A 22835-nucleotide genomic window follows, 5' to 3' on the forward strand; every position below is an offset into this window, starting at 1 on the left:
GCAACACCAGGCCCCGCTCCAGCACCGGCAGCACCCCCGTGTGGCTACTCGTGACTTCCGGTGCCAGGCAGGGCTTGCAGGCAAGGGGAGAATGACACTGCGGGGCACTTAAAGGAAAAGCAGACAGGCCACAGCGGGGACACGGCTCACCCGAGATGCAGAGCAGGAAGGCGAGGCTCCAGGCCAGGAGGAGGCTGCCACGGGGTGCGAGGTGCACGTGCATGGCTTTGGCTGCTGGGGGGGGGGAAGCAAGACAGTGAGCCCACGTCCCCTGCACACCTTCTGCCGCTCCCCACAGGGCGGAAGGCTCACACCAACCTCAAGCGCAGCAAGTTCGTACAGGCCCCCAAACTCTGTCCCACAGGGCTGGGGTGTGAACCTTGTGCTCAGACCATGTGGGCGACTCCTGGCAGCCAGAGGACACTGCGCAAGCGCCCAGGTCAGGCCTGTGCTCATTGGCTCACAGCTGTCACTCTTCCCACCTTCTGGGAGCCTTGACCAATGAGGTGAGTTGCCTTGTCACCACATGACTACAGGAAGCATGGGAGGCCATTTCCCAGTTCTGAGGATGAGCCAACTTAGAGTTCTAGTTAAAGGGCTCTTACATGAGGGACATTTCTCTACATGTTCCAAGCACCTCTGAAGACAGAGGATCCAGATGCTACATTCTCTGATCAACAATTCCCTCTCCTCCACTCAAGGTCCAAATGGTGAGTTCACCCAGGGCAGTTCTTTTATCTCACTGTATGTTCTATCTCACACACACACACACACACACACACACACACACACACGCCTCCTTGATACTGTTTCAAGCGGGCAGAGGCTTCCTGTAAGCCCCCGGCCCCAGTCCCTAGCACTGTGCTCCAACAAAAATGTAGTATTACATTTTTGAATGGAGCAGCCTTTCCAACTGTGAGCCAAGGGTAAGAATGTTTCCTTTTCTCCCTGTTTGAACGCCTTGCTTTTTCAGTAGCTGCAAAGAATTTTCTCTCTCCCTCGGCCACCGTCAACCTAAATATCTCTCTATAGATGAATGGGGTAAAGAAAATGTTGTATGCACATACAGTGCAATATTATTTGGTTTTGAGCCAAGGATTTATCTCAGCGGCATAAGCGCCTGTCCTTCAAGGTCATGGTTGTCAGTTTAATCCCGGTACCATTTGGTCTTATAAAAGGCAACTAAAAAGCAGCGTATGTTGCCAACATGAGCAAACCCTGAAGACATGCTAAATGAAATGAGCAAGTTACAGTGAACGTGATTCTCTGTAAGAAGTATCTAAACTATTTTTTAAAAGTGCAGTAGGAACTACCAAGGGCTGGGAAAGGAGGGGGAAAGGGAAATTGTTGAATGAGTACAGTTTGTTTTTCAAAAGGAAAAAGTTCTGGAGTTCTGTTTCAAAACAGAGTATGTAGTTAACACCACTGCATTGTACACTTAAAAATGACTAAAATGGTATGGAGTTGTGTGTGTGTGTGTGTGTGTGTGTGTGTGTGTGTGTGTGTGTGTTTAAACAACACAACTGTTATGGCTTGTGTCTAGATGTCCTCCCAAACCTTCATATGGACATAGATGGGACTTTTCAAAGGTAGCTGGATCTAGGGTGGGTGATGGCGTGTGGTGCTGAGGTTAAGTATGTAACACTGCGGTTAAAGTTGTGTGATTTGACATAGTTCTGGGTGTGAATAATGGGAAAGCCCACCCTGGGTGTGGGTGGCACCACCCAAAGGGCAGGTAGCTTGAAAGGGATAAAAGGGAGCATCAGGCTGCTGCTGTTGCTGCTGCTTTGCTGTGTTGCCTTCTGCCCTGCTGTGCACCATGAACTGTTTCTCCTCTGGGATGCTCATCTGCCATACCACACTGCCGTGGGGCCAGCCTAGTACAGAATAAAATCTCTACAAACTATGATTAACAATGGTGAACTTCCCTCCTTTAACATTGGGTATAAGGTATTTTGTCTCAACAATAAGAAAGGTAACTAAGACAACAGTAACAAAACTACTGTGGGCCAGGGGTGTAACTCAGTGCCACAGAGCCTGCTTGGCAAGCACAAGATCCCAAGTTCGATTCCCAGTACAAAAAACCCCCCTGCTACACCACAGCCTTTATTCTTTGTGTAGGTTTACCAGTCACTCACTTGGTCACTTTTGGGTATTCATCAAATGTTTTGATCTTTGGTTCAAAACTTCTACATACTGTGAAAAACTTTTGCAATGATAAAAATGTTTCACATCAGTGCTACATTACTGCAATGTCTTGCATGTAAATCTGTGTACATGGCCTGATCCCCAGAACCTGTAAATATTGTATTATATGGCAAAATATGTAATTAAATTAAAGAGCTTGAGGGAAAAATTGATTCTGGATTACCTAGGTGGTCCACAAATACAATCATATGACCACTTATAAGAGAGAACAAGAGGGAGTATTGAAACAAGGAATAAGCACAGAGAAGAGCAGACCACGTCACCATGGAGACGGAGATTGGTGTGATGACCACAATAAGCAAGCCAAGGAAAGGTAATCAGAGTCAAATCCTAAAGGGCCTCTGGGCCACGAAAATGTTTAGATTTTTTTATGGATAATGGAAGGACTGCAGGTTATTGAACAGGTAAATTATATTATTTTGTTTGAATTTTTAAAAGATTACATAGAGATAAACTTTATATTGGACCTTCGATTTTTTTATTTATAAACAAGACCAAAATCTTAAAGTTTATATTGTTTCCACCACTGACATATCTCTGGTAAATAAGAGTAGCAGTGAATACAATAATAAGCATATCTGGAAGAGAGGCGAATGACAGGCGCGAGTTAAGAGCTGCCAGCAGGTAGAACTCACAAGATGGCTCCTGCTGTGGAGCCACCAGGAGGTCCAGCTCTGCAGCTGGTGTACAGGGAAATCAAGCTGCAGGCTCTTGCTATGGGGTCAGAGCAGGTGAGGGAGCTGCAGGTGGATCTGGCAGGAGCTCTGCAGTTGCAACTTCTGCATGAGCTGAGACTGGCCCTGTAGTTGCCTTGGACTCAGGCGTGGTGGCCTCGGGAGGCTCCAGCTGGTCTAGGAGAATCTCACCCTCGTGATCCCCATGGGTATAAAGTTGCAATGCGGAGTCAAGCACAGAAGAAGTGGACCGTCTCAGCATCGGGGCTTGTTGGGTGGAGATATTGGTCTTGGAGGAGTCCAGAGAGGAGGGTCCAGTCTTGGGACTGCTGTCTAGGAAAGCTGACTCCAGAGGCTTCTTCAGGCTGTGAGACCCATCCGCCTGCACTGTTCTTGCTGTATTGACCTCTGCTAGGTTCTCTCCAGGCTGACTTCGGATCTCTGGGCGCCTGAGGAATGGAGACAGTGACCCTGTCCTTTGCTGCCCTTGTAGGTTGGACATTTGCCAGCAATCATCCTGAAGCCTCTGGGACAAGTAAACCATTTTTTCAGTCATTCTCACGTGGTTCCTATGCAGGGTCCTGAGGCTGGGGCTTCGAGTCCTGCGAAAGCAGCTCAGCATCTTCCCTGTTCACTCTCTTGAGCCAGCTGTCTGTGAAGGCCAACTGTAACCAGACCAAGGTGTCTGGTGACCTGAGCCTTCAGAGTTCTGTTTGGACCTGTCACCAAGGAAGTGAGGTCGTGTGCTGGGATCCACAGTTGGGCCATCCTCTGTGATGCACCCTCTCTTTTTATTGTGGAACAAATCTGTGTCCTCCTTAGAAATAGCAAGTTAAAACCCTAGAAAACTCTGTGTGGTTTTTGACTTTGCTGCATTTTGAAGGTTTTTAATGCAACAAACATGTAGATGCTTCAGATGTGGCAGGCAGGGTGCCAAGCACACATTTCCATTGAAAGGGTCCATTGTCTCTGAGGATGAAGGACTCAGTGTCTTCTGTTAGAGATCTGTCCAATTTTAGGATGACTTTCTTTGCTGGGCTTATGTTAGTTTCATTTCAGTTCCATTAGGGATCATGGAGATGTTCCCAGAATGCCTGTAATAATTTTCCTAAAGAATGTGAACATTTCAAGTTATAACCCCCATATGTCCAGGGGAGGAGGGTACATAACAAGTTTTACTCTCACGTGCCTATGAATGATTACTTATTCATCCTTAGATGTTTACCTCAGCCACACACTGTAGTGCTCCGCAGTCTGACCTCCTGTGAGGGGGGCAGCAGGTGGTGAGTATATGAGAAGGATTTGCAAACCCGTGGACATCATCACCCTGTGCTGATGAGGGACACATGTGCACCACTCCTGGGGAACTTGTCTCCTCGCCCCTGCCATCACTTCCCGTCCTCCCTTCCCAAACAGACTAATGGGCTTTGTGTCCCTGCTGGGCAGTTTGCCTTTCCTAGAGGTGATGGCGCTGAGCCTGTTCAGTTGCGATGCTCTTTGGTTGGTCGCCTTCAAGCAGCGTCTCCATGCTGGGATCCCCTGTGCTGCCGCCACCTGCTATTATGGGGCTGAACCAAGCAAGTTCTACTTTTCATGCACCTGTCACCCATCTTTTGATGGCCATTTGTTATGTTTCTGCATTGGGCCTGGAAAGCAAGCTGCCACACCCATTCTTATACAAGTGCTTGAGCTGATACACACTTTTATTTCAAAGAAAATGTACTTAAATATGAAATTACTGGATTGCATTGCTGGTGTATGGATAACTTAGAAATTCTTAATGTATCTTTGGAAGTAGATGTTTAAATCAGAGTTATGTGGGTTTTTTTATTTTTTGTGTTATTATGCTATACTATGCCATGTTATGTTATGATTCATTATGTTATATGTCGATGAGGATTTTGAAACTCTTTCAGTGTGTTTTTAGTGCTTTCTGATTTCATTTTGTATAACCAACCTGATGAACTATGAGAATATCACATAACTCTGAGTAATTTTGTTTTGGAGAAAATTTAAAAAGGAAAACCCAGTCAGGGATGTTGGTGCACACCTGTTATTCCAGTACTCAGAAGGCTGAAGCAGGAGGATTGTTGTGAGTTTGAGGTCATCCTGGGCTACAGTGTAAGAAAGATCAAGGCCAGGCTGACATGTGTAGCAAAACCCTGTCAAAAGAAAGAAATAAAGCAAGGAAGAAAGAAAGAAAGAAGGAAAGAAAAAATAAATAAGATAAAAACGAAAAGTCAAAAATCAACTTAGAAATCAAGTCTTTGTGTGCTTTTCTTACATATGTACTTTAGTCAGCACACCTAGCATGAGGTTTTCCATCATGTAGACATTGATGTGCTGCCTGGTGTTTGCATATTTCAAATTTTTAAAACTTTTTACTGAGATGACTCCAGATATGCTACTCAATATACCCTCTTAGGATTTGCATAGCTCAATATGAAGAGAATTTGATCATTCTGTTATATTTTTGGTCTTAAATTAATATTTAGAACCAGAATTTGTTCAAGGGGTTTCTATTTTTTGAAATAATAAGAAGAACCATATAAAGAACCATATAACTCTTTTTAAGTCTACAAAAATGGAAAAGTAATTACAGACTAACAGTGGTTAATGCACCTTGCACAGTGACTTCTGGGATTTCTTAATGATCGATGTTTTTGTACATTTGTAAAATTTTTTGTTTTTTTCTTTATAAATTTTAACACATGGTCTCACTAATTTTCTAAATTTCCCAGGCTGGGCTTAAACCTTTCCTCATGGTTCCTCACACTCCCAGAGTGCTGGGATTACAGGTGTACATTATCCTGAGTTGGCAATTGGTTGCAATGTTGTGTATTCTTGGAATAAAATGTTTGGCTTTGCTCTTTAGATACTTTGTAGAAAGATTGGATCTATTTAAGCTATCTACCACCTTCATCACCTGCAGTTTCTTTCACAGTGAGTATGACTGAAAATCCCATTAACACTGATAGCAGATTCTCTGCTTTTTAACTGTGATTAGCTCTTGAGAAGATTACTCTGAATGCCTTCTGCACTGGGACTGAGGCTTGGTGTCCTTTAAGCACATTCTCTTTTTCTCTGATCCCTCAAGGAGTTTGATGATTGTTGGAAGTCAAATTCTAAAAAAATGTGTGAAGGTTAAAGCTACTTGGGGGCACGCTGCCCTCCAGAAGGCCAGGCCAGTGGAAAATGTTATTTCCCTCCTAGTCTATATGGACCTTTGATTTTTCAAAAAGGTCAGTATACATATGTGCATATGGATATAGAATATAACACTCAGCCATTGTACTTGGCTGTGTTTGCAGGAAAGGTTATAAGATCTACGAGGATATACAAGATATGCCCGTAATTACTGTATATCCTATGTATCTTGTAGGGATTTCATACAACAGGCCTTGTGAAGGTGGTTTGTGAGGGAGTTTGAACATTCCCACCCCTGGCATGTGGTGGATATGGATTGAATGGCATTCACCCAGAAGAGAGCAAAAGGACTGAGACAAAGGAACAAGAAGGCAATGGTGGAGGCACTTAAATGGCCCATCTGGCCGAGGATCTGGCAACCCCTGAGGAGGGTCATAAATGCCAGGCTACAGCGCCCTCTGGAGGCCATAGGAGACTGTCTGTGATTTTGAGCAAGAAAAAGCTGGTGAACCAGGAATTAGCTTAATGTGGTCCTCTGATTAGTCTAGTGATGGGGTCACCATCCAGACATCGTGGGACCTTTGTTAGGTGTTGGAGATGGGGCCTAAGGGTGCTGGGGTCGGTTGTGAGAATTAAACATAGCATAAAGTATTGCAAAGTGTTTTTTTTAATTGTGATAAAATACATATAAAATTCCTTTTTTCAGTGTGCACACCCAAGTGGCCATTAGGAAAATCACCATGTTGTGCAACCATCTCTGTAGATGTCTCTATTTCTTCTTCTGTTTGCTCTTTATGCAGACATTCCCATGCCAGGTGCAGAGGCAGGCACTTAGGGAAAATCTGAGCAATGTAGGGTAGACGCCCTGCTTTCTTGGTGCTTATGGTCTCCTGAGAATGCAGATTTAATTCAATAATTGAGGTCTCAGAAAGAAATGGGGACACGTGAAAAGGAATTTGATATTGTCTGAGATGTGTGAGAAGGCTTCCTTGAAAATGTAATACTTACCCATAAGGAAGGACAAATGTATGGGAGTTAAGTTCAGGTGGCAAGCACCATCCCGTGTAGAGAACGGCTCTGCTACTGAGCTGGAAGCAGGAAGGTGCAAGGGAGACAGCTGAGAGGAGTGAGAGGAGGCCAAGAAAGCTGGAATCTGCAGCTGGACTTTGTGGACAACAAAACGTTTTTTCAATCACAAAAGCATTCATATCCTTTTTTTTTCAATCAGAGTTTATTGGTACATTTTAGATATACATGATGGTCACATTCATCAGAATCTGTACCTGTACATGACATGAACTGATTCATATTCTTTAATATTTCATCAATTTTTCCATGTGTCAGGTGCAAAAACAAAATACCTGCTCTCATGGAGTTTGCTTAGTAGTAGGAGACAGAACATAAGTAATTAAAATATGTCATGTCCCATAATGAAATATATGGGAAAAGCATTTAAGAGAAAGTGAAGGATAGGGTCGGTTCATGTGTTTAGATTTGTACTTAGAGATCCTTTCAACCAAACCCTGGAAACAGGCTGTGTGGATACATAGATAAAGACTGGGCTAGAAAGAGGTCAGGGACAGCTGTTTGGAAATTCCCAATCAACCAGGCAAAGGATCTTTGGGCCATGGTGGTGGCAGCAGTGACCCTGAGCAATGCACCTCATAGAAAAGGTGTCAGATGGCCAGGGCTTGGTGAGGGATTGGATGTGGGTGCTAATGCAAAGCCATTCACCTTTGGAATATTCAATAGGTTTCCAACCCTGAAAGAGAGTGAGGCTTGGGGGTGAGATTATGACTCACCTTTTGTTTCTGGCATGATGAGCTTGGGTCAGTCAGCTGGGGTGTTGAGGTGGAGATGGGCAGTGATCAGGAGCACGGGAAGGCTGCTGGCTGTTTTGGTGTCAGGTGGCAGTTGAAGCCAAGGCATTGAGTGGGAGAGACTAAGAGAAGGGTCCAGTACCAGTGTAGCACTTTGTCACCTAAGGGGAAGGAGTGGACTAGAAGTAGGAGGAAAGATAGGAAAATAGTGTCATTGCCAAGGCAAGAGAGATTTACAGAAAGGAGAACCTAGCACCATGACCAACACAATGAGATGAAGTGGTAACCGGTTCTTTGGATTTGTATTTATTGATTGGCTTAGTGGAGCTGGGAGAAAAGCAGTAGAGAAGCAAAGCCTCTGCCATCCCGATCTTCACATGCTAACAAGAATAAAGAAACATCCCCCGCACAGAGTAGAGGAAGGTGGTGGGCTGAGGTGGAGCGGGGAATCCATGCAGCTGCCTCTGATAGGCCAAGCTGGAGCAGTTCCTAGATGAACCGATGGAGAAAGCCATGCACAAAAGCAGGAAAAGCCCCAACGCAGGAGGCTCTACAGTGACGACCCTGGGGTACGATTGTGCTCAGAAAGTTTGACAGAGAGCCAGGAGGGCAGTGTGGCTGGGGGAGAGCAAAGGACTGGGGTGGGAGAGAGAAGACAGAGCAACCAGGGATGGCAGGGTCTGTGGTGCTTCCACTGTTCCTGGAGGAATGAAGGGACTTCGGTGCTCGGAGGATGGATTACTGCGGTGTTTTACAAAGGCAGGCTGGACATGAGGGGTGGGGAGTAGGGAGCAGATCAACCCACATGGCTTCTGAAGAAGATGAAGACAGAGGATGCGGAAGAGGAGGACGGGAGGGAAGGGTTTCTCCTTTTATCTCCCTGCATGGGGATTTGGGGCTTGAGTTCGTGTCCCAAGAGGGGATCCTGAAACAGGATCCCAGAGTCCTGGAGAAGACCTTCTAAGACACACTTGCTCGCCTGCCCTCTGCCTCAGTGCATATAACTTGACACGGAGCCGGGATCTCTCTCCCGTCTGTTCTGCTGGGTTTTAGGGGTTTCTTTGGACTCCACACTTCCCTACAGCCTTCCTCACGGCCGCTGTGACCTCCTTGTTCCTGAGGCTGTAGATGACAGGGTTGAGCATGGGCGTGAGAACAGTGTAAAAGACAGAAACCACATCATCCTGGCCTGGAGAGTGGTAGGAGGCAGGGATCATGTAGGTGTAGACGAGGGGCCCATAGAAGAGGCCAACAACTGCCAGGTGCGAGGAGCATGTGGCGAAGGCCTTCTGGCGGCCCTCCAGTGAGCGCATGCGGAGCACAGCTGCAAGGATGAGGACATAGGAGGCAGCGATGAAGGCTATAGGCACCAGGAGGACGATCACACCCGTCACGAAGAGCACCCGCTCATAGGTCTCCGTGTCAGCGCAGGCCAGTGCCAGCAGGGCAGGCACCTCGCAGAAGAAGTGGGAGATCTGCCGGGAGCCACAGTAGGGGAAGCGCAGGGTCTGCGAGGTCTGGATGGAGGCATTGAGGGAGCCCCCCAGCCAGGAGCCCAACACCATGCACAGGCAGACCCTGCGGCTCATGAGCACCGGGTAGCGCAGTGGGCTGCACACGGCCACATAGCGGTCATAGGCCATGAGGGCCAGCAGCAGGCACTCTGCTGCCCCCAGGAACATGAAGAAAAACATTTGCGCCCCACATCCTGCCCAGGAGATGCTGGTCCAGCCAAACAGGAAACCCACCATCATCTTGGGGACAGTGACCGAAGTGAAGAAAACGTCCAGAAAGGACAGCTGGCTGAGGAGGAAGTACATGGGCGTGTGCAGCCGGGCGCTGGCCCAGATCAAGAGGACCAAGGCCGTGTTGCCCACCACAGCAAGGACGTAGACCAGCACCACCAGGCTGAACAGGAACAGGTGTACCTGGCTGCGGCGGAAGAGGCTGGTCAGCACAAAGCCCACCATGGACTGGTTCCAGGGCCCTGTGCCCAGCTCATGCCGACTGTCCCTGTGGATGGAAAGTGAAGCAAGGGCTCAGAAGCACTCACCCAAAGACAGGAAGGGTGGGGCGAGGCAGCAGAAGGGCAGAAACCAGGGAGGCTGCAGGAGCGGCAGAAGCTCTGTGCTGTTTCTCACAAAGTAGCGTAGTGTTGATGTTACTTCACAATGAAAAACTATCACAAACACGTGACTTCCCCTTTGCCCCAGCTGTTCCCTTCTAGGTACCTTCCTGAAAGAGGGGAAGACAGCACATCACAGTGATCCATGCATGCTCATGCTGATAGCAGCACGGCTCCTGGCAGCTAAATGTTGGAGCAGACTGTAAGTCCATCAACAGAGAATGGATAAAGAAAGAATGGTGTTTACCCATAATGGCACACTACTCTGCCATAAAAAAGATAGATAAATCATTTGTAAGACAATGGATGCACTTAGAGATCATAATATTCACTTAAATCAAACATACAAGCGTAAAGATCCCATGGTTTCTCGTATATGAGAAACTCAAAGTATAAATAAATTAAAAAGCAAAATAAAAGATAGATAATAGGAAGTAAGGAGGTAAATCTTTTGCAAAAGGAAAGGTAACTAAGAGGTGGATCGGGGAGGGAGGAAGGAGAAAAGGGGATGAAAGTAGAATTAAGATGCGCGGTGCACACACACACCTGCTGCCCACAAGAAATGGAACCACGTACTGCAAATGTGTATGGATAAAAACTAAACTGAATTTTTAAAGAAGCACAACCTGTAGCCAAAGCAGTGCTCAGAGGAAACCAGCTCCAAATGTGTGCCCTGGAAAAGGGAAAGGCTAAAAACCAGTGATCTGAATGTTACCTCGGAAGGCTGGAACGTGAGGAGCACTCTGTTCCCTGTCTCATAGAGCGTGTGTGGTTAGTAACATCTTCAGTACCAAGTGAACAGGTGCACACAGGAAAGTGTTTTTTAAAACTTAACGCTTAACCTGAGGAACTGGTCCACAAATACGCGAATTATCTGGTTCCAACTTCTTATACATGTGAGGGTCCATGCGATGTGTTTCTCTGAGACACAAATGACAACCTGTAGCTGTGGCAGAGCAGGTGCTACCTGTCAGCTGGCAGAGCCACACGGTGCCACCAGTGCCTGGCTGCCTTGGTTTTCAGGAGCCCCGGATCTGCACTCCCGTGCTCTAGTGCAGAGACTGCTCTTATGTAGGTTCCTGTCTTGTGTTACTGCTCTCTTACTCTCTTTTCAATAACAGATAAGTGAGTCCTTTTTACTGAGAAAATCCCTTATACTCTTTTTTTCTTAAAGATTGCACCTCTCTGTAACACTATGAGGTATGATTAAAATATATGAGGAATGTTTCATCTTAAAAGATTTATCACAGAGCCAGGGATTTAGCTCAGCGGCATAAGCACCTGCCTGGCAAGCACAAGGTTGTGAGTTCAATTCCCGGTACCAAAAAAAAAAAAAAAAAAAAAAAGATTTATCACAGTAATGGAAACAGTGCCATTAATCTCCCTCAAAATACCCTCACTTTAAACATTCCAGTCCCACTGTCCTAGGCACCTCTGCAGCAGCTCTGGAGCCCTCTTTCTGAGTGTCCTTAGTTGCGCTGTTGTGACTGCCTCTGTATCCTGAACTGATTTTCAACATTTCCCTTCCGTGGTCATTTTGACTTTGGGGAGGAGCCGGAAGTTGCACAGGGCCAGTGTGTGCACCAGGCCCTCTGGTGAGTAAGATGGGCAAGGGCATGGTGTCGTGTTTTTACAAGCCTGTCTTTCCATTGCCTGGCACCTGGCAGCAGCACTCACAATACTTTTGATCATAACTTGTAAAGGCCCTCAGGAAAAAAGACTTCCAGAGCTGCTTAAGAAAGTGGCAAAACTGAGATGAACATGGTGGCACAGAGCTGTAATCCCAGCACTCAGGAGGCTGAGTCAGGGTGATTGCTGTGAGTCTGAGGCCAGCCTGGACTATATAGTGACTTCAAGTTCAGTCTGGACTACAGAGCAAGATCCTGTCTCAAAAACAGAAATATAAAAGTGGTGGCGAAACCAATAGGATAAGGGTTCCAAAGTGAGGAGGAGGGTTTTGAGGGAGGATTAATGATGCTGTATTTTTTATTCTCAACTTTTAATTTAAACACATCGTCTATTTTGATCACCCCTTGTGAATCTATGGACTCATGTTAAGGGTTAATAAACCAGTTTCAGCAGCTTCCCTTGGGAGGGGTCCGGAGCACTGAAGGCCTCCTTTCTGAAGTTACATTTATTCGGGAGAGGCCAAATCTCAAGGAATATTGAGATGGAAAAGAAGCCACCCAAAGGTATTTCAGGAGCTGTGGAGGAGGGGAAGGTCAGGGCAGTACTGGCCAGCAGACCCCTGCCCACCAGGCCAATCCCCCACCATTGTGGCTCATTGGCACTCAGTTCTCAGCATCCTGGATCGAGGCAGAGCCTTGGGTTCTAGCTTACATTTGTGGGCTTGGCCAATGACTTAACTGCAGTGACTGGGGGGATATAAGATGAACTTCTCAGAGCTGCGCTAAGGAGCCCAGGCTACCAGAGGATGCTGGGGCTGGAGAACACCCCGGGGTCATAGGAACAAAATGAGCAGGAGACACAGCACACCAGAGACGGGACAGACAGTAATCTGACTCCCAGGAGCCTTCCAGGATCACTAGCAGGGCCGTGGAGCTTAGGGGCGTACTTCCTGTCTCCCTACATCTCGCCTCTGCGATGGGCTGTGAGTGCTTTCTTTCCTCAGAACTCCCGGGCTGCTGGGATGGGTGTTCTGCGCTCATACCCACTGGTTACTCCCTGTGCACATCTCAAGGTCTCGTGGCTGGCTGGGGTGGGGAGCAGCAGGAAACCACTGCAGGACCCATCTCTTAGCTATCTGCCTGGCGGAGTCCCTCTTATTTAATCCCACGTTCTGCTGTTCTCAGGCTGGTCATGCACACAGATATCCCACGTCTAAATCAAACATTCAGAGCCTGATATCTCAGGGGCCGAGTCTCTGGAGCTAGGCATAAACCCAGCCAGACATCCCCGATAGTCTTTGAGTGAAGACACGACCTATGGCATCTATTTTCTGCGTTACAATGCTTTGACTCTTGGGTCTTGTCAGCCTGGTAAGGGACTGTGCTCCCAGGAGAGCTGGTTCCTAGAGACCATGAACAACTTGCCTGCTCGCACAGTGCTTCTGCTACACGAACTGCCTGACTTGGGCACCAGGCTTCCACAGACTCCCACAGTCAGGGACACTATGCTGCTATCCTGGACAGCCCCAGGACCAAGTCTGTGGGCAATTAGATACCATCCCACAGCCCGCACCATGCCGAAATTATTCTAACTGTGCGATCTAAGCCAGCCCAATGTGATTGTCCATTCCTTCCCTCAAGAACCCCAGCGAAGCTTTGCCTCCGCATTCTCTTCACCCCCCCCAATCTCCTCGGCAGCCCTGCTCCCTCCCCGTGTGGCCCTGCATGACACAGATAACCCTCCCTGCTTGGAACTGTGACCCACTGTTCAGTGGCAGGGGTCTCCTAGTGCTGGCCTTACCACACCCAAATAGAAGTGAAGTGACCAGTGCATTTTAGGATTTTTTGTAATCATGGTGCTCTGGGATGCTGAAGCAGGAGGCTCAAAGTTCGAGCCCAGTCTGGGCACCTTAGTGATTTAGTAAGATCTCATTTCAAAATCAAAAGAAAAACAAGTAAAATTTTAAAAAGGGTTGTAGCTATAGCTTATGGCAAAATCCCTGAGTTCAGGTCTCAGTACCAACAAATAAAGCAAATCCCTTTCCATAAGAAATTTTTACATTGTCACTGTTTTGGCATTTTTTAGATATGACTTGTTTTGTCTTGAGGTCTCAAGACAGTTGAACTATAACAGATGTGTCTGTAGAATGAACCTAATGCAGTGTCCCTGATTTCTTGGTAGGCAGCTCGAGCCTTGGTGGACAAACCCTTGACCTTCCAGGCTGTGTATGAAACCCTCATCCCTGATCTAGAGCAGGCTTCTTCAACTCTGCACTCTACATAGCTGGCGTTTGGACTGGGTAATTCTTTGCATCTGGGGCATCCTGTGGAACACTTAGCAGATCTGTTGCCTCTACCCTCCAGAGGCATCCAAGCTGCATCAACCCCAGGCATCTCCAGACATTGCCCATGGCCAGGAACCCCAGCAGCAGATGATACACCCCACCAGTTACTGCCCTCTTTCCCTCCCCTCCGCCAAGGCAAATAAAAGAGAATAAGACTTCACACACTTGAGATCTGTAGTATTTGGATCATAGTTTTTCTGAATATCCTTTGCTGTGACCCAGCGTGGTCTCTGGAGCCAGGCTGCTCAGGTTGCAGCCCCACCTCCACTGTTTCCCAGTCTTGTGACCTGGGCAGGCTTCTCGGCCTCTCAAAACTGTTAGGACTGTCGGGAGCACTGGGTGTTTTAGACTTGTGGAGTGGCTGGGAACAGTCACAGGAGGAATGAGCCAGTTAGTACCAGGTTGTGAACATCAGCATATGACCACCTTGGAAACCTTGGTGTGTCTACTAACCTCCCTGTAAAATAGGTCATCACATCCACTTCCGTGGGTCACTGTGAGTGTTGAGTAGGAGAAATGAGAAAGTTCTGTCTTCGCCATAGCACTTGTTTAATAAATATCAGGAGTGCTTTCCTAACTTCAGCAAACTCATGGTGTAGAATAATCAAACCCTCGATGCTTGTGGCCAGCTGGCTTCTCTCTCTGAGAGCTTTTTCCTCTATAGGCTTCGTCTCCTGCGATGTTGTGAGGGCTGGGTCTGCTGTGACTGGGGCTCCAGATCACCCATCTGGGACTATTTTACACCCGAAGGCCACCAAGCACCCAAGACGAGGGATTGTGCCTTGCTTTCTTTTGTGTTTCCCCACCAAATGTGGTCCATGGAGGCCTTCAGTTCACACCGGTGGGCTGTGGGAATGTGTGCAGTGGACAATAAAGGCTCACAAGACACTGTTGCCTCAATTTCCACTCTCCTTCACGGCCATCCAGTCCAGCCTTCTGCACGGGGTCTGAGCAGTGGCATCAGCCCCTAGGAAGGCTGCTCTGCTGCTCACTTTCTTACCGGAGTGGGGCTGTAGCACTGCTATACACATCTGTGTAGCAACATGTACAGTGCATGCACACCTGTGCTTGTGTGTCTGTGTGCACACGTGTGTCAGTGTGTAGAGCAATTGCTTAGGAGGATTCTGTTTCTCTACACTTTTCCCGGGGAGGATTGTTTTCCTGTTCCTTTCCTGTCAAAAGTGGTGCACAGCAGACGTCTGAGAGCTGCTGGAGAGAATGGTGGAAGGATCCTGCACCTGAGCAACGCACTGTGCCATCTCGTGGGCTGGAGTCAGCCCGAGAGAACTGTTTTCTGTTTTTCCCACTATGGTTTTTATACTGATTTTATTTAATTGTTCATTCCCTTGGAGTTTCACTGATGGTCTTCCTTTTCCTTCCCTTCCCTTTTTGTGACGTTTTAACAATTTAAAACATTTAACTTTAATGGAAAAAGGAAAGGTTAAAATATTTTAGACTGGCAGAGGTTGGAAATGCTGGAAAGCCTGACAGAAGTGTGGATTTCTGTTTCACAAGCAGCCTTTCCGGCTATGGGCATTGTGTGTGTGCACTGTATGCATTGTGTGCGTGACCTCTTGCACCTCCCGTGCTGTCCCACTCACCTCATGCTGGCCCCGTCTGCAGTCCCCATCAGGAGTCTTGCTCTATTGAAGACTCTTCTCCTTCTTCCGCCGTGTCTCCTGGAGCTCCAGGTTGTGGCTCAGAGGGCAGGATGTGCCCCTGGCAAAGTCCCCATGGAGGCCCTGAAGGTGCCGAGTGAGATTTGTTTCCTATCACACAGGGGCCCTCAGGGCTTCTTATCTGCCCTGGGAGTCCAGTCTTTCTATGGTATACTTTATAGACCAGTTCTGCATCTTGAGGGAGCTTCTTCCTGTTTTGAATGCCCCCCGCCCCTTCGCAATGCCACGATTAAATGCTCACATCATGGAATTGGTCCTATGTCCCTGACCTCAGGGAAATGCCATAGCTATGCACACCTGCAGGAGGACGAGCATGACTAAGTCCCCAGTCACCACAATGAGGGGCACAGAGCACAGGTCCTCATACCTGTCTGCATATGATCTGGTGAGCTCAGACTACTGAGGCCCCTGGTCATGCCCAGAAGGAGTCATTTAGTTGATATTTGGAAGGTTTTAAAGATTTCCAGGTGATTCTAGCTTGCAGAGACATCTGGGTACCGCCGAACTGGGGATTTCACAGGGACCTGCTCTGCTGTTGCCCACCTGGGGGTCAGCAGCATCAGCTTGTTCAAAATGAAAGTTCTCAGCCTGCACCCGAGGTTGACCAAATTGGACACTCTGGATGGCCTCAGAAGTCTCCTTTAGCAAGTGCTTCAGGTGACCCAAAGTTTGGGACAGTTTGAGAATAACCCTAGCCGGGAAATTACCATTTAGGAGTTCTTAGTCAGTATCTGAAAACACTGTTGGTTGTCACCAGGATTGCAGGGGGTTTACTGGCCCTAGGTGGGAAGGGGCCAGGGCTGCTGCTTACCACCAGACCCACGGCAAGCCCACGGCGTGTCCCCGTCTTGTCTTCTGACTTCGGTTCCTCTTTGCTTTAGTCTCCCCAGCACTTTAGCTAAGAACCTGAACAGAGGCTCCACAGTTACACATGTAAGAGGAGATGGCTTTACAGGAAAGAGGACACCCTGGCTCATTCCTAAAATAGCTGACTGCAGAAGATCAGGAGCTCTGGACCCTTCTACTGCTTCACAACAGGAGCTGAGGTGGTCCTCACCTGCACAGGCAACCTTGTGCTCCATTGTGGGGGGTCTCAAAACTGAAACCCAGCCATCCTCCCCCTCCTGGCTCCTGAGTGTCTCCCTGGGTTTTCTGTGAGGGTGAGTAAGAGACTTCAGAAAGGAGATGCAATTTAGAGTTCCATGAATTATAAACCAGAGCAAAGGTAAAGTCGGAGGTGAAGCTCCTGGACCTGGAACATGGGAACTACTCCAGGAAAACACCCTACCCCTCTTTGTCAGGTGTAATGAGGTGACGTCAGGGCCCCAGGCCCCTCGGGCTGCTGTTCTGAGCCGAGCATTATGTATAGTCGTGGGGGACATGGGGGGGGGAGGTAAACACAGCCATCATCCTGGTGTCTGGGGAAAGTGCTTGCCAATTGGCAATTAGAGATATACAGATCTTCCCTTCTTTCCTTTTTTTGTAATATCCATCTAAGTGATGGTTTCAGTGAGGGCTCTTTAAAGAGTCCTATTGTAATGTTTTTATTCAATGAGAAGGAAAACAAATCGGAAGCAAGCTAATATCTATGTGTAGTTACTATTAGACACATAGCATATTTAACTGCAGTGATGGGATAAAGAGGGCAAGATCATTGTTTTAAACAGGAAACGATAAAGCTCGGAAGGTTAACTAGCTTAGTGCTCGGGTCATGTGCTCAGTGAAGGGCAGGTCTCAGATGTGCGCCCAGCTCTAGGCCACTGGATACCCTGTCCCCTCCCTGATCCACTCTGGCCAGCACAATCCACAGCAGCCACCTTTGTTCATGAAAATGTTGGGGACATGAACCTGTGAAGAACTACACCATTGAGGGGCATCACCATTGAGGGGCAAGTACCAGTGAACTGACCTTTTGGGCAGAGTCCACTAAGTTGGTTTTAACTGGTGCAGCTATGACTTTGGCCTATTTCTCAGCATCAGACTGGAGCTGGCCAGGTGAAAGCTAGTGCAACCAGATCCAGCAACCCACCAGTTCTGTAGGCAGTCAGAGAACTCAGCATGCTGCAAGTCCGGAGCTCAGCCTCAACATGGAATGACTAAATATTCTGTCATTTTCAGAACACAGATTCATAAATTGTTCATACTCAAATCCTGTTCGTAGTTTTAAACATTAATGCAATATTTAGAAAACATTTTAATACTATAGTTTCATTTCTGGGCATTCATGCTAAAGAAATTATCAATGAAGATGATAAAGTTGTTTGCACAGATATCTTCCATGTAGCTTAGACTGTATAAGCACAGATGGAAAAAGCAAAAACATGTCTAGTCGCAGGGAAATATCATGTGTATTACTAGGTTCATCTCATGGAGAACCATTAGTACTTTTAAAATGATATGCATTTGATATACATAGCAAAACAGGGAAATTATAGGAATATGACAAAATTATAAAACATAAAACTATGCCATGGTTAAATATGCATATTTGATGCATATGTGTGGGAGAGAAATGGAAGAAATTTTGATATTGAGATGGTATTTTTATCACTTATTTATAGCCTTCTTGTAATAAATTTAGCATAAATGTTTATTTATAATAAAATGCAATAGTACGAAGTTAATCAATTGGTAATAAAATTTAAAAGCTAGCCTGCTTAGCTGGACCTGGATACTGCTGTAATGTGCCGGAAAACGTGTCTGCCATCACTAAGGGACTACAGAGAGGCAGAGCTGGTTTCTGGGTTTCCCCCACATGCCGCCAGCAGACGTCCTCCCAGCCGCTGTGTCGGGAATGGTGTGGGAAGAACCCATCCCCAGGGTCAAAGTAGCTTTCCAGGGTGCTTTGGAAGGCGTCACAGAGAACTCTGAGACACCTCCACTTCTGCCTTCAGCTCCTCCTTTCTTCTCACTCCGCTGCTGTGGGAAAGAAGGAAGATTCCTTGGGTGCACAACACTGCTTCTCAGTAATTAGCACTGGTGGGAAAACTTGCTGTTCAGGGAATCATTAGCCTGTGTCCCCAGACCTGCCCCACCAGAGGGACACCCGCACAACTCCTAGGAACTCTGGGGTCTCTCCGCAATTACAGAACTTGCTATATGTTTACACTGCCATGTGGACAATTAAGTTATCTTTAAAAAACAAATTTTCCTAAGCTCAGTGTCCACAGAAACGTCTGTCTCACCTTTGGAAGGTTCCTGTGCAGGCTGTCTCTCCCCTGAGTGGTGTGGTTAGCTCACAAGTGGCTAGATTATCTTTCCCTTCGTGACACTTTTGTCTGCTGACCCCTGTAACAAATTTTAAAATCCTTTATGCATCTGACCATATACAGTCTTTTATTTTTGTTTCAAAAACCAGATAACTCAAGACCCATGGATGTATTTCTCTGTAGTCTGCTCTGCTACAGCAGTGTATGTGTGTACTTCTGTGCCAGTGCCATGTTGTTTTTGTTACTATGGCTTTCTAGTGTGATTTGAGTCCCAGCACTGCAATGCCTCCAGCATTGCTCTGTTTGGCAGTTCTGGGTGATTTCTGGTTCTATATGAATTTTAGGAAGGAGCCCAAGGACCTAGCTAGCTGTGTGGATGTTGCAGGAGGGTGGACCCGAGCTGCATTCTTCAAACCCTGAGAACCAATGTATTCATGATATCCAAATCATCACATATAAAGCAAGACAATTAGTGCACAAGGTAAATCTTTTGGGAGGTCTATATCATGTAGTACCTTCAGTTCATCAGTTTCTCCACATATATTTTACTCGAACATTTGGTTTGACAGCTGCATTCAGTGAGTGTCCAGGACTTAGCACTCATTGAGAATGATTATTTCCGGGAGGAGCCTGTCCTCATGTGGAGAGCCTGTGCCCTGGAGCTGTGACCCACAAATCTGGAGGCAGCCTACAGTCTGCCCCTTGTTTCCCTGTACACACCACTTCCCCTGTCAGTTTTCTGATTGTGAAAATAAAGGTTCTTCCTTGGTCTCCTGGGGACATGGAAATATGAGTTACAGAGCACATCATCACTACCGGTTCTCAGCATGGAAACCCTGAGGGCCTTTGTTTTCTTTTTGACTCTGTCTTTACTGACACATGGAACAGTTTTGTAGGGATTCAAACATTTACCAAAATGGGGCAGGAACACCTTTCAAAACTCCAGAGCAATTGAATGACAACTAAAGAGAAGTCTCAGCATTTATGATTAAGTAGGCATTATTATCACAACAATTTTAAAAGTGGGAACTTCAAAATTTGCTTCAAAAAATATGAATCGAAGCTCAAAACTGGTACATCCTCTGATAGGGTCGCAGAATCTAGAAATGATCTCCAAGGCTAAGTTTGGTTTCTTAGTTGGCGTAGAATGGATTAATGGAGGTTCTTATTTTTCACACACCTCACTGCAGTCAAGTCCAAACATGCAGATTTTTCAGGTCAGTGCTGCCAAGTTATAAGTTAAGAACACAGGAATGCCTCAGGGATAAATATTTACCTGTAGATGCTACAAGGGTGGATACATGCTTGGTTCACTCTACCCTGCAGGTCCGGATTTCTGTAGCTGTACAAAGCTACTTGCTTCTACTTGAAAATGGTTGACTCATTGCGCTTAGTGCAGCCAGCACCTTGCTCCTCAGGCTGTAAGTGAGCCGGTTGAACATGGATATGAAGGCAGTACTGATCACAGAGAGTGTTTCATCCTGCTCGGACATGTGAAGCAAGTGGGGAGCTGTGAGGATGACTGTGCCTGGCCCATAGTAGAGGCCCACCACCGCCACATGAGAGGACCAGGCGGCCAGAGCTTTCCTCCTAGTCTGTGGGGAAATTATTCGAAGGACCTCGAGGAAGACAAGTGTCTAGGAAGATGTGATGAGTTCCAAGAGGAGACCAAAGACAAAGCAGATGGCTGACACCACTGTTTCCTACAGGGGAGTGTCCTCCTCTGCTAGCTCCAGGAGGGCAGGCATCTTGCAGAAGAAGGGGAGGGTTTCCCTGGAGGCGCAAAGGAGAACTGCATGGTGTGGATGGTGCTGATGAGAGAATTCAGGCACCTCCACCCCAGGAGCAGAGGGCCATTGCAGACAGTCTCTGAGGCTCACAAGGACCTGAAATCTCAGAGGGTGGCAGCTGGCCACGTAGCAATCATAAGACATGAGGGTCAAAAGGAGACACCACTGCCAAGGCATAGAAGAAAGGCTGGGCTCCACAGCCAACGTCGGAAATATCTTTCTTCCAAGACAAAATGTTGATGATTGTCTTTGGGACCATGGTGGGGACTAAAGCCAGGTCAATAAGACAGAGATGGCTGAGGAGAACATACATGGAGTGAGCAGGTGGGAGGCCACCCAGGTAAGAAGATGAGGACAGAGTCCCAGGAAAGGCTATCACAGGAATCAGAAGGATGAAAACAATGAGGAAGCCGATGACCCGAGGTTCTGGGAAGAGCGCCAGGAGAGAGAGAGAGCCATAGAGGTTTCATTCCCGTCACCCAACTTCTCAACACCTGCCTCGAACTGGAAGTGGGGAGAAGATGCAGACATGTGTATCCTGACCAAGTGTGCTGGCTTTCATTATGCTAACAGCTTTATCAAAATGCTTCCTTCAAACCTCCTTATCAGGGTAAAGAAAAAATACCAACAATGTTTAACAGCTAGAATTAGAGTTTTCATTGTAGAAAAATTTTTTGGGTGGGGGAATACACTGCAACATGAAAGGTGGGTTCCTGCAGCTGACGACTGAAAGAGTTAAAAGGTTTGCATGCAGCATTAATGTAGACTTGCAGGTGGTGATATATACGGAACAGACGAGGTGGGTCACAAACATTGGTGAGAAATTCCCAGGCTATGGTGGCCAACAGCCACTGAAGGACAAAATTGTATGTTATTCATGCGTATTTCGTGTGTGCTGCTGGTATATAGATGCCTTTTCCTGTCCTGCACGCAGACCCTCTACTGGGCAAACACAATGCCCAGAATTTCTCTGGGGAATCGGGACCATTCCATGCAGGATGTTGTGGCACAGGAAAAGACTGCATGCACAGGTCAGTGTCAGGAACCAGAAGGTGACTGCAGCTGGAGCCACGGCTGAGAGCCGGAGAGACTGAGCTCCTTCTCCAACTGCTGCCCTCAAGGAGCACACAGAAAGCTTGGGGGGAGGCTAGACATGATGTGTACATCTGTGTCAGTTTACTGGCATTTGGAAGATGCTAATGGCCCCACCTAATGTCCACGTCTGCAAAGGAGAAGGTTACTGTCTGTGCCGTCATAGTAGGTAGTGTGCGAAGCTTCTCCCTTTGCGAGAAACACAAAGTGCTTGAGGCTTTGACCTCATTTCATGAGACAGTTTCTTCAAAGCAGAGGTATATAACACTCGAGATTATTGCCTCACTCTCAGAATCTTCTCTGAGGTTCTTAGCCAAATTTGATAGCAGAAAATGGAACAAATTCTGCAGTCACAGGCCCATTTTGAATCCAGCCTGCTAGTGAATGTGATGACCACGTCTGCACACTGATGCATGGCGGGTGTTTGGGGGAGCACATCCTGAAGTGTAATCTGACATTTACTGAGATGTCCTACATTCCTCAGCCTCCACCCTCACCCCTCAGGACTCAGCCCACATCACCCTTTTGCTTTATTTACTTATCTTGACGGGCTCGCTGAAGACGTATGAGCTTACAACTCCTGTTTTGGAGAATCCAGATGAATGAGGGAAACAGGTATTTGGTGACTCTGAGTAGTGGGGCCCACAGAGGCATGTGTCCCATCCTGCTTACTTGAGCAGTCAGAGCCATCTGAATGAGACTCAGTGTGTGCTCTCCACAGCTCTGGCTGCCGTTACGGAGCCTCCAAGAGAGATGGAATCCAGTGCTTAGTTTTGACCTCCTTCCAAATCTTGCAACAACAAAATAGGACACACAAGATGCAGTCTGTGCCCACAGAAACCCTCCCTGATTGTCCCGGCCCATGGGTGAGTCAATGTAGATGCTAGAGGGGGAATGGGGATGAGAAGAGACAAGAAACACGAAGAATGGAGACAAGACAGGATTCTGTTCAAGTCTCGTTTATTCAAGTATTGGGGGAGGAGGGAGTTGGGTTCTGAGACATCGGCAGATAACTTAGCAACAGTGGCAAGACAGAGGGTTATAGGTTAATTCAAATCTCCCACTCACCTGGACTCATAAGGCGGGCTGATTAACATAATCCCTGAATGGGCCAAACA

General features: G+C 47.1%; 1 protein-coding gene and 1 long non-coding RNA gene across 3 annotated transcripts in view; one reads left to right on the forward strand and one right to left on the reverse strand.

Moving 5' to 3' along the window:
- Window positions 1–229: 229 nt before the first annotated feature.
- Window positions 230–22835, forward strand: part of LOC134475269 (uncharacterized) — a 58468-nt gene continuing 35862 nt past the window's right edge. For both annotated transcript variants that reach the window (XR_010046382.1, XR_010046383.1), the window contains exon 1: window positions 230–710. This is a non-coding gene — a long non-coding RNA (uncharacterized LOC134475269). The remainder of the gene's footprint in view (window positions 711–22835) is intronic.
- Window positions 7300–10002, reverse strand: LOC100734405 (olfactory receptor 2T1-like). Its single transcript, XM_063245262.1, has one exon. It carries the CDS (start codon window positions 9817–9819, stop codon window positions 8899–8901), a length of 921 nt encoding a protein of 306 aa, XP_063101332.1. The 5' UTR covers window positions 9820–10002; the 3' UTR covers window positions 7300–8898.

This window comes from Cavia porcellus, unplaced genomic scaffold, assembly GCF_034190915.1.
Source record: "Cavia porcellus strain 051 isolate PalLab524CR breed Dunkin Hartley unplaced genomic scaffold, mCavPor4.1 scaffold_2, whole genome shotgun sequence".
Classification (NCBI taxonomy): domain Eukaryota; kingdom Metazoa; phylum Chordata; class Mammalia; order Rodentia; family Caviidae; genus Cavia; species Cavia porcellus.